Raw genomic sequence first — 15,888 nt, forward strand, 5'->3', positions numbered from 1 at the left:
TCACGCGAGACCAGCCGTGATCGAGCAGGGGATCTTCTGCGTCTGTCTCTGCTGTAAATTTCTCCAGAAGTGAAAATGCCGTGTGTGGCACTCCCCAGATTTTTGCGGAATGCTCAGTTTCACGAAATTTTTCAGATGAACGAAAATAGTGCGCAACAAAAAGAAAATGAAGATTAAATCGAAATCAAGAAGATGGAAGAGAGGAACTTCGAGGAGCTTCTGGCAAGCATCTCAGCGGCCGCTGCACACGTGAACGAGGTGCCTAGTGTCTGTCGCCCTCATCTCTATGAGTGGTCTGATCGCATTGTCAGCTCAGGTGGGTGCAGAGGGTGCAGGAGAGCAACAGCAGCAAGAGGTTGTCGATGCCCTTGTGTCTCTACTCGACGTTCCCGCTGCACTCTCGGCAGAGCAGAGGGAGCGCCTGTTCGACCTCCTCCTGCCGCTACTCCGGCCTGACAAGGTGCGTTCACTCCTGTGCCCTTTTACTACTTCACCACTACACCGATGCTAACATGTACGCACATCGTGTCCCAGCCGCTGTTGGGTCGTGTCTTCTTCGACATCTTTCACGGCCTGCTCGGCTTCCTCCCCTATCCTGAAACACAGCCGGCCTGCACCCAGGTTCGGCCCTCCCACTCCTTCTCGCGCATTCATGTAGCGCCGTGACTTGGAGCGCTTGCTCACTCTCTGATCAACCACGCGGGCGGCAGCACAGATCGTGAACGACATTGCGGCCACGTGCAACCCGCGGGAGATGTGGATCGTGTGCACTGAGGCCCTGGGCCGGCCGCAGCCCACGGCCACCAAAGTGCTCCTACTTCACCTCCTGTCGCAAGGTGCGTCCGGTGCACACACGAGCACTGGAGGCAGAAGCTGACCATTACTCACACATATTTTCTTCTTCCTTCTCTCTCACTCTACGCTGCAGTGCTGCGAAGGCTTCCAGAGAGCTCGCGCCCGCGGTTCCTGAGAAGTGGGCTCTCTCTCGCCGCATCTCTGCTCCGTCCCAAGGACGAGCGTGCCAGCGGCGATGATGATGAAGAAGAAGATTCCGACGAGATGGACGAAGAGGTCAGTAGTGCTCACCTTATCTCTTCTCAGTTGTGCTGTCAACGTTGTTGACACGTAAACGTAGGACGAGGCTGAGCCCACGACCGCGGTCAAGGTGACCAACGCGTTCGGCGACACCGACGATGACCTCAAACGAAAGTACCGGCTCGCGCCCGACACCGAGTCCTTTGCCAAGGCCGCCCTCGAGCTGGCCCGGCCTTTCGTCTCCAAGACCACGACCCCGCTGGCACGAGAGGAGGGCGAGCTCGTGCTAGGGTTCCTGATGGCGGTACTCGCTGGCCCGGTCGCCCGCGCGCCGCTCGAGTCGCGGCCCAAGAACAAACCGCACGCGGGCTACTCTGGGATAGCCTCCACCGTCCTCGTATGCCCCCCCCCCGGTCTTCCTACGACACGACACACGTACCAACAACTCGCCAACAGGAACTCTTGCTGGCGCTGGGGTGGTCGGTGGACCGCGTGCTGAGCGCGGCGGCCACGATCAACCCGAGCGGCGTGGGCGTCTACGCCTACCTCGTCTTCGTGCAACCGCCTGACGTCACCCTGTCGCAGCACTGCCTGCCGATGGTCAGCTCCTCGCTCTACAGCTTCTGCCGGATCCTCCCCAGCCTCAGCCAACTCCTGCGAGAGTACCTACCCCCCCCCACATCTGCGTCAGTCGCTTTGATGTCGCCCCCCCCCTAACGCGTACGTTGGCGAATCCGCACAGGCCGGCGCCCAACGCGTCGTTCAAGGGCCATCGCCTGTTGGTCCACTTCACAGACCTCCTGCGCGGTTCTGCCGGCGAGGTGTCCGAGCCCGTCCTGGCCGGCCTCGGCGCCTCCCTCGACCAATGGCGAGAGCTGTGCAAGGTACCACTCAGCAGTTTCTTTCACTGCGCTCCTGCAACGACACGACCAACAACACGACACACACGACGCGCGCTCACGGTATACGACACACGACACACGCCAACCAGGACGTGATCACGTACATGGTGAGCAACCCGGTGGAGGGGGAGCGACAGACCGCCTACGGCTGCCTCGGCGCTCTTTTCACCCTACTGGGTCCGTGGGAGCGGTTCCGTGTGCTGGGATCGCTGCTGCAGGACTGCCCCTACGCGGCGGTGGCGGGCCTGCTCGTGGCGCGGCTCAAGGACGAGACCCTGCGGGCGTGGCCCGCCCGGGGCAGTCCCGCGGGCACGCACTGCCCGCCCTTCGCCAGCCCCAAGCTCGTCGACCTCTTCCCGCACTTCATGCACTGCAAGGCCCCCATCGAACAGCTCGACCTGCTCATGCACAGCCTCAACTTCTACCGCTTCCTCCTGCTCCGCGACCGAGGCGCCCAGGCTGTCGTCGGTGTGTGGCGGCCCGACCTCGTCGAGTGGGTCAAGGCCCAGTGGCTCTTGCCCTTGCGAGAGGTACATACAACCACCGAGACCACACGACCGATGACACACGCACGCGCACACGATCGATAACACACGAGTTAACGGGGGAATAGGCGGTGAGTGGGCTGGTGCAGGAGTACTCGACGACGCTGGGCGAGGAGGCCCAGCAGCAGAAGATTGCGATGCTCACGCAGCATGGCTTCCCGCAGTTGAGCCCCGAGGACATGCAACACGCGTCGACTGCCTCGCTCACCGCCCTCGCGCCGCTGACCGACCTCATCGACTGGGTCTTCTCCCTCCTCGACGAGCAGCAGCTCCAGCTCGCCCCCGTCCGCGCCGACCCCAGCCTCCTCCCTCGGCCATAATATATAAAAACGTGTTGCACATCAACCTACAGCGAGAGAAGGAACGGTAGCCAATGTTTCGGCCGAACATTGTCTGCCCAATGGTGCGTTTTGGCGGGAACGGGTTGGTGGAGCTGCTGGCAAAGAAAAACGCAGGCAAAGAAGGTGAAAAGCGAAAGGCCGCGTAGTGGCCAAGTGACTTGCTTGTCCTGGTAGTAGGCGATGGAGATGCAGGAGACGAGGGGAGGAGTAGAGGGGACGACCAGGCGAGAGGAGGGGACGAAGGTGAACCAAGCGGCAGAAGCGGCCACCACCGATGGAGGGATCATTTCTTCTTCTTCGGCATCCCGGCTGCTGGCGGACTTAGCGGGCTTACGTACGTTGACTGTTGTGTCGTGTACAAGACTGGACTGCTCACAAATCTCGTCGCGGCGGGAGTGCAGAGAGGGTGCAGGAGCGATTACTTCTGCGCGAGCGGGTGCTGGTCCAGACCAACTCGGCCCAGGAGCTCGGGCTACGTGTGGCCGCGAGGGAGCTCACCGAAATCGCCCACCGGGCGGAGAGGAGAGGCTAAGGCTAATGAACAGCTTCATGTACTCTCATTCTATCCCTCTCCTCTGGGGTGGTGGGTAGTATGCAAGTCCTTGTTGTTGTTGTGTGGTTGTCTATATACTATACAATCGCTGCGGGGCGCGTTAGCAGGTGTCTTCTACGAACACAGCACTATGCTTGGTGTAGAGGAAGTGCGGCCGCTTACGCGCCTGAGGTCCGCTGCTGCTGGCAGAGTTCCCCTGGACGACGGGGGACGTGCTGCCCGGCTGCGTCGCATCGGAGGAGGACCCGAGGCCACCGCTCCCCGCCGTGGCACCACCAGTGGTCGATGATGAAGAAGACGGTGCGGCCGTGGCAGCGAGGAAGAGGTGCGAGTAGCTCTGATCGAACTGCCAGTCGCGCAGCTCGGGCGCGTCGAGCTTCGAGGGCCAGTGGAGGATGACCTTGCCCTCAGTGCGCTCCCTCAGACGGTTCTCGTCGGCCTTGGCCATCGCCGCGCCGTCCTTCTCGCCCGCACGGGCCGCAGCCACGAGCGCACAGCTCAGCGCCACGAGGTCGTCGAGATGCAGGTCGGCGCTGCCAGCAGACGCAGCAGCGCGCCCCCCAGCGGCACCACCACCATCGACGGGAGCGCCCGCGACCGGTACGATCGTGTAGGTACCGTAGAAGTCGAACCGTCGCCGAAGCAGCTTGCCTCGCCAGAAGCGGTGGGTGAAGTGGAACTGGTCGCCCGGCCCGAACACGATCGTCTCGACGCTCCGCACCTCGGCGTGCGGCGCCTGCACCTGGCCCGACTCCTTCTTGAAGGCCCGCCCCGACAGAGGGGTCACCGCCTTGCCGCCCGACGACTGCTGCTGCTGCTCCCCGTCCGGTACGGCTCCCCCGCTGCCGCCGCTCCCGTTGCCGCTCCCGTTGTCGTCGCTCTCGTGCGTCATCTGACTGTAGCGCTGGCCCAGCCGGGGCTTCTTGTGGGGGTAGTGCGACGGGTAGTCGTTGCCCAGGTGGTTGTAGCTGTTGTTCGTCTGGTGGATGACGTCGCTGCCGTACGAGTTGCTGCTTCCATAGCCGCCGCCGCCGAGCGAGGGCGACGACGTCGAGGAGTGGGGGCTCCCGCCACCGCTGGTATGGTCGCTCCCTTCGCCCTCGCTGCTCGTGTTGTCGCTGCCCCCCTGGGGCTGAAGCCCGCGCCGGGGGGTTTGGCTCTTCCTGGACCGCTTCCTCGGCAGCTCACGCCTGAAACACGCCCGAAACAACACAATTAGGCGAGGCCTCGAGGGAGAAGAAGAAACTTCGCAACAACAACAACAAGAAGAAGACGGCCACGAAAAGTACGGCTGCCCCAGCCCTTTCTTAAAACATAGAAAGGGAGACGAGGTGGAAGTGGAAGGAGAAGGAGGAAAGGGTGAAGGGAGTCGTTTGCGCAACGTACCCAAGGGCGGCAGCTTCGCTCTGCTGCTGTTGCTGGAGTTGGTGGTGGAAGAGGTCTAACAACTGCTTGGAGTGGTGTTGCTTGGGAAGGAGGTGCTGCTGCGAGTGACCACCCGCCGGGGCCGAAGAAGCAGAAGAAGATGGAGTCGAGCGCTGGTGGCCATGGCCGTGGCTATGTCTGTTGTTGTTATTGTTGGAGTAGCTGCCGTGGTGGTGGTTGTTGTTGTTGAGGCTGAGGTGGTGGCCTGCCCCTCCTCCGCTCGCCTTCTGCCGCTTGAAGTACTCCTCGAGACGGGCCAGCAGCTCAGTCTTGAGGCCCGACGGCGACAGGCCGCGCTTCTTCAGCTCCACCCTCAGCCGCGTGCGGCCCCAGTTCAGGTACTCCTCTGCACTCACGTCCATCTTTCTTCTTCCTCGTCCTCTACTTTTTAACTTCAACTTCTTAGTTCTACTTCGTTGCCTGCAGACGCTCAAGGCCAAGAAGGTGGTCGAGTGCTTGGCTGTTGTTGGTGGTGTGTTGATGTCGGGCGGCAGAGCGGCAGAGTGAGGAGAACAAACGGGGGTCAACCAGGCCTTGTTGGGCGCTTGGAGGTGCAGAAAGGTAAGATCCGCCGTCACGAGACGGCAGGGGGGGAGGGGGCCAGCGACAAAGACTCCATTGTCCGGCGACGATTGGCCATCGACAACAATGGCCGGAAGTCCGGGTGTGACTCCGGGTTGCGATGCGAGGAATGTTCGTGTCTGGGCTTTCTGGGCGGACCGTAGCCTCGCAACAAGTAGTAAAAGAAATTGATCGGAAATTGTGTTTCTTCTTGAAATAAAAATAAAAAGATGGAGCTGATGGAGATTGAGAGCGAGGCGGCTCATCAGGGGACTCCTCCAACCAGAGCGGAGGGAGCACAGGACGAACCGGCTGGAGGGGATTCGATCTTGCAGGAGACACCGGCGGACGGTGGTGCTCCATTCAAGCCAGCCCCCTCATTTCCACTGCCATCGCGCTCCCTCCTGTGCGTAGAGCACCCTGCCCACGTACGCGATGTCCAACGCGCCATCACAACCCTCGGCGGCCTCCCTGCGCTTACCAAGGTACGCAGATGCCGCTACGATACTGCTGTTGCCCCCAGCCATCTATATTGAAGTGCTTCTGTTTACAACGGTGCCGACTGTCGGAAGGGCAGGCGTTCGAAGAGGCGGCCAAGCTCCTGGAGCTGCGCTTTCGTCCAGAGGATCCCTACGCGCACCCCCTGTTCGGTGACTACACGCTGGGCTCTTCGCTCCTCCTGAAGGTCACCCGCAGACGCAAGAAAGCCGCCCCGGCCACCCCCGCCACCTCTTCCACCTCCTCCTCCTCTACGCCATCATCGGTGCCACAACCACAGCAAGGTCCTCTTCCTTCTTCCCAAGCCAATGCGCTCTCTCTTCTCTTCTCTTCTCTTCTACCTGCTGTGCTGCTTTTGCCAACACTTCCCTCTCTCCCCTCTACAAACAAAACAGACAAGCCGAGCGACTTCAAGGCTGAAGTGGTGGCCATGATCCCCGCCGTGTACCAGTTCAAGGGTACGGAACAACCTTTTGAGTGGTTGGCGCGTGGGGCAGCAGCGATGTTGATGCTGGTGATGGCTCACACTCATCTCTCTCTCTCTCTCTCTCGCTCCGCTCAAGGAATGGCGGATTTCCAGTACGTGCCGCCCTCCGAGGTGGTGGTGAAGGAACAGCGAGGGGCCTTCCAGCTTGTGAGCCAAGGCACGCGGCCCTCTTGCCCACGGCACGACACGACACGACACGACACGACACGACACGACACACAGCGGCTTGGCGCTGTGGTCCGACTGACTCACTCCGCCGCCAGACTGGGGCGAGAAGGACGAGCCCATGCACCTGCCGCCGCCCATCTTCTCCAAGGTGGACATGCCGCAGAACTACCGGTTCCTGCCCAACCTCCTCTTCCGGGTCGTCGAGGAGCAGGGACCCGACGGCGAGGTACCGCCCGGCCCCGCCTTCCTTTCCTGCTTGCGTGGCCGCCCTTGCTTTGGGGGAGAGAGTACCGGCTCACCCCCCCCCCCGAATTCTTGGCATTCATTCTCTGTCGCTGGACCAGGTCACCAAGAAGTTCGAGCGAGCGCTGAGACGCCAGCCTGCGACTTCGTTCCGTCTCCCAGCGGTGGCCTTTGATGAAGGTGCGTTTGCCGTTGGTGTCGTGTGTCGTGTGGTGTGTCGTGCGTGTCACACGCGAAACCACGACACGCGCTGCACATAGCCTCTGGCGCGTCGGAAGGCTAACCTCGCCGGCGATGGGGTGCGCCGGCGCGCGTGGCAGAGGTGGTGCCGCAGGGCGCGCCGCCGGACGACCAGCGGAAGAGCAAAGACCTGAAGCGCCTGGAGGGCCTCCTCCGCACCCTGTTCGAGCAGCGCCCGGTCTGGTCCACCGTGGCCCTCCGCGCCAACGTCCCGTCCGAGCTCGCCTCCAAAGTCAAGAGGTGCGCCGCCGCCATCTCGCTGGCCCGGAAGAAGCAAATTTCCAACACTTTCGTTTGTTTGCGTGCGTGGCGTGGCGTGGCGTGCGTGTCACAGGGCGCTGTCGGCGGTGGCGTACCATTTCAAGAGCGGGCCGTGGCGCAAGATGTGGGTGCGCTACGGCTACGACCCGCGCCAGCACACCGACGCTCGCGTGTACGGCTGCCCATCTTCCCCCCCCCCCAATATTTCCCCATCGACCCAGCGACTGACTGACTGACGGCTTCATCGCTTGCAGGTATCAGGTCATCGACTTCCGCGTTCCGCCGGGCCACACCCGCCAGCGACACCTGGGCTACACGCAACACGCGCCGCGCCGACGCAAGCTCAACATGCAGATGGACGTCTCCACCATGCTGGAGCCCGCCTCCGCCCCCTCCCAGTACTACTACTTTGCTCCTCCACCCACCCGCCCGATGCAGGTGGTCTGTGGTCTGTGATGTTGGTCTCACCCATCGTTGCCACTCAGGGTGGAGCGAAAGGAGCTGCAGCTGGAGCACCGCTTCGCGATCCTGCCCAGCCGCCAGCAGACGCTGTACCAGCTGTGCGACATTGACGACACCCGCATCCAGAAGCTCGTCCAAGCGCCCGACGCCTTCACCACCACCTGCAACGTACGCGCTTTGCCTTCTTCTCCTCGCTCACCAACGCCGTCTTTCTTGAAGGCCACATTGTGCGGTGTATACGATCGAATTGTTTGCTGAAGCGCGCTCGCCTTCACGGCACACAGCGAGCCAACGGGTTCTACACGCAGCGGACGCTGGACGCGATTCGCAAGCTGATGACCGAACGCTTGACCATGCTCGTCAACGAGGCCAACACCAAGAGCAAGCGAGGGCGGCTGGAGGAAGGCGAGGGCGAGGCTGAAGAGGAGGAGCTGCCATCGCCTGCCGGCACGCCCATGCAGCTGCCGGGCGCGGGCGCGGCACAGGAAGCAGCGCCGCCGGCGCCGCTGGCCGTCCACGCGGAGAAGATCGGGGCGAGCATGAGCATGCTCGAGCGGATGCTGAGGGCGGGCGTGGGCGGAGCGGCTGCGCGAGAAGGAGCGAAAGGAGGCGACGATGACGACGAAGACGAGGAGGTGGAGCCGTTCGAGATACTGGATGGTGCGGCGGCGGGAGAGGCGCGACCAGGGTTCTACAGCCGGCTGCTCATGCAGGACGAGGAACCGAACGAGTACCCAGATGACGAGGAATCGGAAGATGAGGAAGAGAGCGAAGAAGACGAAGACCCCTGGGCGTAGTGAGGGCGATAACGTGATTGCGAATGAAGAGATTTGAACTTATTTATAGGGTGCAGAATCAAGAAGCATGCAAGGGGTTTTACTCCTTCTTGTCGCTGGAAAGCTTCTCCATCTCGGCCTGGCACTTCTCGAACTCCTCCTTGAACTTAGTGGCGTCTGCAGATGACAAAAATCAGTAAAATGAGCCTTGACTTTGAGGCGCGAGCAAGGTGATGGCACGTACTCTCAGAATTGGCAAACCTAATCGCCAAGACGTCGTCCCTAACGCCAGCCTCCTCATCGGAGACGTCAGAGTAGGCAGTCCACACCCACGACCTGTCGCTGCCAGCGTTGGTCTCGAGCTTAATGGCGGGGAGAACTGTACAGTTACACCAGAGATTTAAGAATGAGATTTGGAGTTCAAAATCAAAAATTCAAGATGCAGTACGTACTGTAGTGGTTAGCGCAGATCTTGAGGGTCTTCTCTCGGCGCATGAGCACGCGGATCTTGCCGCTCTCCTTGTGCTTCAAGAACTTGACATCACCCACGCCCCTCTCCTTCCATTCGCTGGTCTCCTTGGCGAAGCGGAACAGCTTGGCGCGGCTGCCAAGTGCAGAGCGAAAGTGAAGATCAGAATTGCGTAGAGCCGAAAAATGCGAGAGAAAAATGATGCGCTGCGCGGAGTAACTACGTACACCTTGAACAGAGTCTCCTCATTCTCCTCGTTGGTGACGACCTTCACCTCGGAGAGGTCGCCCTCAGCGGCAGCACCCTCAGCAGCGGGGGTCTGGCCCTCAGCGGCGGGGGCGGGAGTCTCCTCCGTCTTGGTCTCCTCCGCAGCGGGGGTCTGACCCTCGGCAGCGACGGCGGGAGTCTCTTCCGTCTTCGTCTCCTCGGGCTTGGTCTCGGTGGTGGGGGTGGTCGAATCGGACATCTTGGATAGAAATGGAAACGCGGGCGATGTGATGAATGGGCAGCAACGAAAAGAAAATACAGAAATGGCCTTTCCTTCTGGAAGCTCCGCGAATGTGTCGACAATGGAAAAAAAAACAGTTTTGAATTGATTTGCGCAATCTCGAGATCAACCCGTTGGTACTTGAAGATGAGGAAGGCATCGACGACCACAGTTCCGATGTTCGCCGGCATGGGGGCGGTGAATAGAACGGTTTCCAATGCTTCGTTTTGCTTGTTGCCTTCCTTCTCATTTGCATCGAATGGCGCGAAATCTGCGGTTATTGGCTCTCTTTTGCAGCGCACCTACTCTACATCTCCATCTCCCGCAGCTGCATCTCTCCACGCATCTCCCCCGCCTGCAAACGCTGCCCCGAAGCAGCGAGAGGAAGAAGAGGAGGTTACACATTTCGGCTTCAAAAATGTGCGAGCCAAGGAGAAGGCGTCGATGGTCGGGGAAGTCTTCCATCGCGTTGCCTCCAACTACGACCTCATGAACGACGTCATGTCCGCTGGTGTGCACAGGTGCCCTGTCCTCACTACTTTGCATTTTACTCGAATTGGCAGAATCGCGATTTTACGCTCACATGTTTTATTATTTATTATTTATCTAGATATTGGAAGGACCGGTTCGTGACAACCTTGAACCCGCTGCCAGGCACGCGCATTCTCGACGTGGCCGGCGGCACCGGCGACATTGCCTTCCGCTGCCTCGACCGCATGAAGAGCACCTCCACTTTCTTCTCCAAGGCCCCCGGTACCACTTTGCCTTTCGCTACTCTCCTCCCCACGCCGTGCGGTCCCCATGTGCTCACCACCACCACCGCGGGCGGTTGCGGCGTTGGCACTGAACCAACCCAGGAACCGGTCAGCGAGCATCGTCTTCGGTCACCGTGTGCGACATCAACCCGTCCATGCTCGCCGTGGGCAAGGAGCGAGGCATCGCTCGCGGGTACACAGAAAGCACCGGTACGACTCCGATATGCACCAAGTTGACGTCTGACACTGTCACTCGAGTGTACCCTGAACCTGCGTCGTCGTCTCTGATGATAGATCCGTCGGTGGCCTGGGTGGTGGGCGACGCCGAGCAGCTGCCCATCGACGACGCCTCCATGGACGCCTTCACGATTGCCTTTGGCATCAGGAACTGCACCCACATCGACAAAGTGATCAAGGTCCCTCCTCCCCCGCCCACCTGCACCCACTTTCATACAATGAATTCCCTTCACTTGACGAACAACGTTGTAATGATTGTCTGTCTGCTTGTGGTTGTTGGTTGTCTGCCACCACAGGAAGCGTACCGCGTGCTGAAGAAGGGCGGACGATTCATGTGTCTCGAGTTCTCGCACCTCGAGAACCACCTCATGCAGCAGGTGTACGACACCTACTCGTTCCAGGTCATCCCCGTCATGGGCCACGTCGTGGCCGGTGACATGGACTCCTACCAGTACCTTGTAGAAAGCATCAGGCACGCCTCACTCCCTCATACACCACACCCATTCCTGCATTCTTTGATTCTTTCTTTTCATTGCAATGAAAGCTAATTGTGGCCACCTTCCTTTCATCGTCGTCATCATCATCTTCATCATGGCACATCGCAGACGGTTCCCGAGGCAGGAGGTGTTTGCCGATATGATCGGACAGGCGGGCTTCCGGGCGGTGACCTTCGAAAACCTCACCTTTGGCGTGGCCGCCATCCACTCAGGCTGGAAGCTCTGATCAAGACCACCACACTAGCTCGCACATGTTGATTTTTCAAATATATTTATTTATTGATCAACCAAACTGGTCACCCCTGAAGGCGTACAGTACACAGCAAAGAAGACTGACATGTGCACTTGAGCTCCTGTCTGACCTAAAACCACTTGCAGCAATAAGAGAAGAGGAAGAGCACAAAAAGGCATTGCCAGGACCGGGAATTGAACCCGGGTTGTTGGTACCACAAACCAATGTACTACCACTATACTATCCCAGCTGCGGGCCTTGTTGCAGGCAGCCACCACACAGCAACCACTGGCTGCCACACCAAGGAACAACCAAGCTTGGTTCAGTCCACACAATACATGGAGAACTGAAAACGGTAAAAAGACCTCTTTATTAAGTCACGTGCCACAGAAGGAAAGCAGAAGAAATCAAAGAAGAATGAAGGAAATCCTGGCATTCACCAAAAAACGTGGCAATAAATTTCTTTTATTTCTCTCAATAAAATGGATGTCCAACCTCTCATCCCGCTCTTGGTCTTTTCGCCGTCGTAGCTTTGAACCACTCCCTCCCCTGTCTTCCACATGAGCGCCGCGTCCGACTCGACGTCAACCAGCGATGCCTCGGCTGTGACGGTGCTGGCGCGGTATCCGCTGCAGTGCGCCGATGATACCTCGCTGCGGCGCATCGAGTCGCCGATGCACCTGGGTCCCTTCGACCAGGTGGTGCCGCCTTTCGTGCCTATCGCAGTCGTCTTCGTCTACCGACCCGAGGCGACTCCATCATCTCCATCTCCATCTCCGTCACCACCGAACAGTGGCAGCGAGCTGATCCCAATCGAGCGACTCCATCGAGCCCTGGCCCACCTGCTGGACTACTATCCGCATCTGACGGGCCGTATTGCGTTCAATCCGCAGGACCAGACGCCCGAGATCGATCGCCTCGGCACCGGTGCCGAGCTGGTGTCGGCGCAGTGCGATGCACCGCTTGAAGCGTTTCACGCCGCCGCTGCGGCCCCGTCCGACGACGACGACGACGACGGCGCCGCGCCGCGCCTGCTCGTACTGAACCTGCCCGGGGCCGGCGGCAACGCACTGCTGGCCCCGTTCGACCCCAGCATGGAGGGCGTGTGTCGCGACCCGATCTTGACGGTGCAGCACACGCGCTTCGCGTGCGGCGGCGTCGCGCTCGGCGTGCGCCTGCTCCACATGGTCTGCGACGCCGACGGCTTCTTCCAGTTCGTGCGCGACCTGGCCGAGCTGTATCGCGCCCTCCGCGCAGCCGACGCCGCCGGCACCGGCGCACCAGTGCAGCTCCGCCGCCCGCCTCACATTCAGTCCTACCTGACCGACCTGTGCGAGCGCATGCGGCCGGAGGAGCGCGAAGCGGCGCTCGCGTTCAAGCCATCGGTCTTCGAACTCGACGAAGCCACGCCGCCTGCGCCAGCCGCGTCTGAAGCGCCATCGGCCGAGCCTCCGCTGCAGACGGCAGCGGCGCCTGCGCCTGCGCCGCCCATCACCGGTCGCGTGCTGCGCTTCGCCGCGCGCGAGCTCGAGGCGCTCAAGGCAGAGGCCAACGCGAGTGCGAGCGGTGGTGCGCAGCAGCAACTGTCGACTTTCGACGCTCTGTCGGCGCACCTGTGGCAGTGCGTGTACCGCGCGCGCCTGCGCTTGTGCGAGTCGCGGGGCATGTCGGCGAGCGCGGCTGCGCTGCACGTGTCGCGCGACTTTCTGACGTCGGTCAACTGGCGCGGCCCGAGCCGGCTCGACCTGCCGGCGCGCTACTTCCCCAACTGCATCTTCTGCCCCTTCTTCTCTCTGCCCGCCGACCGCCTGGCCGACGCGCCGCTGGCCAGCGTCGCTGCCGCGGTGCACGACGCCGTCCGATCGCTCAGCCGGCAGGAGGCGCTGCAGTCGCTGCACTGGATCGCCGCGCAGCCGAACAAGCGCCGGGTGCGGCTCGGCTTCCGCTTCGAGGCAGGCAGCTTCCTCGTGAGCCAGTGGTGCAAGTTCGACATGTACCGCGGCGCCGAGTTCGATTCGCTGCCGACGCTCGTGTCGCCGCCCTTCACGCCCATCTCGCTTGTCGACGGGTTGGCCTATTTTGTGGCCACCGAAGACCAGCTGCGCCAGTCGACAGCTGACGACTCGACTGAGGAGGGGCAGAACCCGAGCGCCGGAGCCACCACCGGCAGCATCGATGTCAACTTGTCGCTCAGCGAGCCTCTTTGGGCCATTCTGGACCGAGATGAGCGCTTCCGCCAATACAGCAAGCAGGGCTAGCAGCCAAACAGCAGGACCCTGGCTGATTGGAATCGTTTTCTTTTGTACCACAGACCGAACACAATCCGATGGCTACGACCCGTCACAATAATGCATAACAAGGCCCGCAGCTGGGATAGTATAGTGGTAGTACATTGGTTTGTGGTACCAACAACCCGGGTTCAATTCCCGGTCCTGGCAATGCCTTTTTGTGCTCTTCCTCTTCTCTCATTGTTGCAGGTGGTTTGAGGTCAGACAGGAGCTCAAGTGCACACCCACTACTTCACAGTGCTCAGTGACCTTGGCTGCCCCTGTACACACCAGCAGGTTGACATCAGCACAGAATGAATAACTCCACCACCACCACCACACCACCGCCACTGCTGCACTGCCGCACCACCACCGCCTCACCACCACCACTACCACCGCCTCCGCCTTGGACCTGGCACTTGGTGATGGTTATGAGGGTGTGCACGTCTACCCAACAATTCATTTTATTTACTTGCGTTGCGGAAGGCGCCTGATGTAGATGTAGACCAGCAGCTTGAGGAAGGAGTTGGCCAGCTTGTTCTGGAACATGAACAGGAACGCGGCGGTGAGCACCGACTGCACGATCTTTGACTCAATCCCTGTGATGTGTGTGTGTGTGTGTTGGGTGTGTCGTGTGTGTGTGTGTTGGGTACACACGTCATTTGCAGTGATTAGTGAACAGTCTTAAGCCAAGTGGCGGCGGGGGGGAGTGTAGTACCCTTGAAGAAGGAGCCGATGCCCTCCTGGGTGTAGATCTTCTGGAGCACATCGAGCGTGCCCGAGTACTTGCCCTTGGCCTGCAGTCGGGTCTTCACCGTGATGTACGGATCTGCATCGGGGGGGGGATGAGAGCGCGACACACACACGCGCGCGCGCGCACACACACACACACGACACACGACACACGACACGTTCATCGACATTGCCGGGAGGGGTTGGTGTACATGTGACAACGGTGGCCACCGTCTTGGCGATGGCGCCGAGGAGGAAGAAATCGGACGAGGAGAGCTGGCGCCCCGGGGTCCGCTTTTCCCACACCGCCTTGACCCGCTCGAACACCTTCAATGCACCACACGCACAACACACCGCACACGCACGACACGACACACGACGTCAAAGGTAAGCAACCGAGACATGGGAGCAATGGGTACCACACGCACCATGTACTGGAGGGCCGGGTTGATGACGAGGATCAGGGAGGGCACGAGCCCGTTCCAGAAGGCCTTGAGGCCGCCCTCCTGGTAGATCTCCTGGACGACCTGCAGGATGCCCTTCTGCTTGGGCCTCGCCGTCTTGAAGCCGACCTCGTCGTCCTTCTTGGTCGTCTCACGGCCCGTCTGCAGGCGAGTGGTCACCACCCTGTCGCCACATTCATTTTATTAGAATTATTATATTATAAATAATAATCAAATACAAATATACAAATAAATACAAATACGATTACAATTACAATTACAATTACAATTACAAAAATGATGGAGGCATTGGAGCGCGGACCAGAATGGGTTGGTGAAGATGACGGTGATGGCTCCGGCGAGTGCTGTGAAAAGAAGAAGGGGAAGAAGAAGATGATGAGGAGGAGGAGGAGGAGGAAAGAAGATGTGATGAGAAGAGAGTTTGGATGGCTGGGAGAAGGTGGAGGTGGAGAGGTGTTCTACCGCCGATGAGGAGGGAGGCGAAAGTGCCCACGGCTCGCTTCTTGGGACCCTTGCCTTCGGCGACGGAACGGAAGAACGCGTACCAGTAGTAGTACACGCCTGCACGACACGACACCCGCAACACGACACGACACACAAGGCGCAAAATAAGAAACGAGAAGAAGGTTGCATGGCAGCGCGTGTGCGTGTGCGGTGGTGCGTGTGCGTGCCTTGGGCGTAGGCGTTGCCGATGAGGGCGGGAGCGAGGCCGGCGTAGAGGGACGTCCAGCCCTCCTCGCGCAGCACGTGCAAGAACGTGTCGATCGGTCCTCCGTAGTTGGACCTCACCTGCACGTGACCAGACAATCATTCATTTATTATTTATGAATTATTTGTTATTTATTCATTTATATGGCTTATTATTATTACGCTGTAACAAAATAAAAATAAAAATAAAAATTATCAGCTACGTGCCTGCAGCTTGGTGACGATGGTGTACAGCGGGTAGGTAAGGCCCAGCGAGATCGCTCCGCCTCCCGCTCCTGTGGTGCAACGCAGCAGCAGGTGTTGTTAATCGCAGTCAAGCCTCGGCCTTGTCGATGGCGCAGAGCAATCTACAGAAATTTGAGATCGGATGCGTACCGGCAAGCGCCGCTGCCGGCGAGGCAAGATCGCGCTCGAGCTGCGCGACCACAGCATCCATCGAAACTCGTTCGCTCATCCTCGTGTTATGTTGTGCGCGCGTATAGTTTGTCGATTTGTTCGCGACAGCAAGTAGAAGAGGCCTCGCTGCGGGAACTACTTCTTCCC

At 59.9% G+C, this 15,888-nt stretch overlaps 7 protein-coding genes across 7 annotated transcripts; 4 read left to right on the forward strand and 3 right to left on the reverse strand.

Moving 5' to 3' along the window:
- Nucleotides 1-192: 192 nt before the first annotated feature.
- Nucleotides 193-2,802, forward strand: ACA1_198460 (uncharacterized protein; the record flags this gene model as incomplete). The annotated part of the gene is made up of 10 exons (XM_004341669.1): nt 193-265; nt 336-460; nt 535-621; nt 716-836; nt 929-1,071; nt 1,211-1,432; nt 1,492-1,697; nt 1,778-1,919; nt 2,027-2,467; nt 2,572-2,802. The coding sequence occupies 10 exons, from the start codon at nt 193-195 to the stop codon at nt 2,800-2,802; spliced, it is 1,791 nt and encodes a 596-aa protein (XP_004341717.1).
- Nucleotides 2,803-3,476: 674 nt separating this feature from the next.
- On the reverse strand, nt 3,477-5,163 carry ACA1_198470 (SAP domain containing protein; the record flags this gene model as incomplete). The annotated part of the gene is made up of 2 exons (XM_004341670.1): nt 3,477-4,566; nt 4,763-5,163. 2 exons carry the CDS (start codon nt 5,161-5,163, stop codon nt 3,477-3,479), a joined length of 1,491 nt encoding a protein of 496 aa, XP_004341718.1.
- Nucleotides 5,164-5,592: 429 nt separating this feature from the next.
- On the forward strand, nt 5,593-8,518 carry ACA1_198480 (transcription factor III family protein; the record flags this gene model as incomplete). The annotated part of the gene is given in 13 exon segments (XM_004341671.1): nt 5,593-5,716; nt 5,777-5,847; nt 5,940-6,047; nt 6,059-6,125; nt 6,256-6,318; nt 6,424-6,494; nt 6,625-6,741; nt 6,860-6,938; nt 7,079-7,238; nt 7,333-7,431; nt 7,514-7,657; nt 7,745-7,889; nt 8,006-8,518. The coding sequence occupies 13 exon segments, from the start codon at nt 5,593-5,595 to the stop codon at nt 8,516-8,518; spliced, it is 1,761 nt and encodes a 586-aa protein (XP_004341719.1).
- A 79-nt stretch (nt 8,519-8,597) lies between these two features.
- On the reverse strand, nt 8,598-9,432 carry ACA1_198490 (RanBP1 domain containing protein; the record flags this gene model as incomplete). Its single annotated transcript, XM_004341672.1, has 4 exons — nt 8,598-8,674; nt 8,742-8,876; nt 8,950-9,101; nt 9,194-9,432. The coding sequence occupies 4 exons, from the start codon at nt 9,430-9,432 to the stop codon at nt 8,598-8,600; spliced, it is 603 nt and encodes a 200-aa protein (XP_004341720.1).
- Nucleotides 9,433-9,600: 168 nt separating this feature from the next.
- Nucleotides 9,601-11,168, forward strand: ACA1_198500 (Ubiquinone biosynthesis methyltransferase COQ5, putative; the record flags this gene model as incomplete). Its single annotated transcript, XM_004341673.1, has 6 exons — nt 9,601-9,974; nt 10,064-10,206; nt 10,311-10,418; nt 10,503-10,624; nt 10,742-10,896; nt 11,051-11,168. 6 exons carry the CDS (start codon nt 9,601-9,603, stop codon nt 11,166-11,168), a joined length of 1,020 nt encoding a protein of 339 aa, XP_004341721.1.
- A 566-nt stretch (nt 11,169-11,734) lies between these two features.
- On the forward strand, nt 11,735-13,432 carry ACA1_198510 (Transferase family protein; the record flags this gene model as incomplete). The annotated part of the gene is made up of 1 exon (XM_004341674.1): nt 11,735-13,432. The coding sequence occupies one exon, from the start codon at nt 11,735-11,737 to the stop codon at nt 13,430-13,432; it is 1,698 nt and encodes a 565-aa protein (XP_004341722.1).
- Nucleotides 13,433-13,909: 477 nt separating this feature from the next.
- On the reverse strand, nt 13,910-15,799 carry ACA1_198520 (carrier superfamily protein; the record flags this gene model as incomplete). Its single annotated transcript, XM_004341675.1, has 8 exons — nt 13,910-14,040; nt 14,160-14,270; nt 14,386-14,500; nt 14,602-14,800; nt 14,939-14,981; nt 15,100-15,198; nt 15,549-15,620; nt 15,721-15,799. The coding sequence occupies 8 exons, from the start codon at nt 15,797-15,799 to the stop codon at nt 13,910-13,912; spliced, it is 849 nt and encodes a 282-aa protein (XP_004341723.1).
- Between the last annotated feature and the right edge of the window lie 89 nt (nt 15,800-15,888).

Source organism: Acanthamoeba castellanii (genome assembly GCF_000313135.1).
Source record: "Acanthamoeba castellanii str. Neff unplaced genomic scaffold scf7180000084753, whole genome shotgun sequence".
Taxonomy (NCBI): domain Eukaryota; phylum Discosea; order Longamoebia; family Acanthamoebidae; genus Acanthamoeba; species Acanthamoeba castellanii.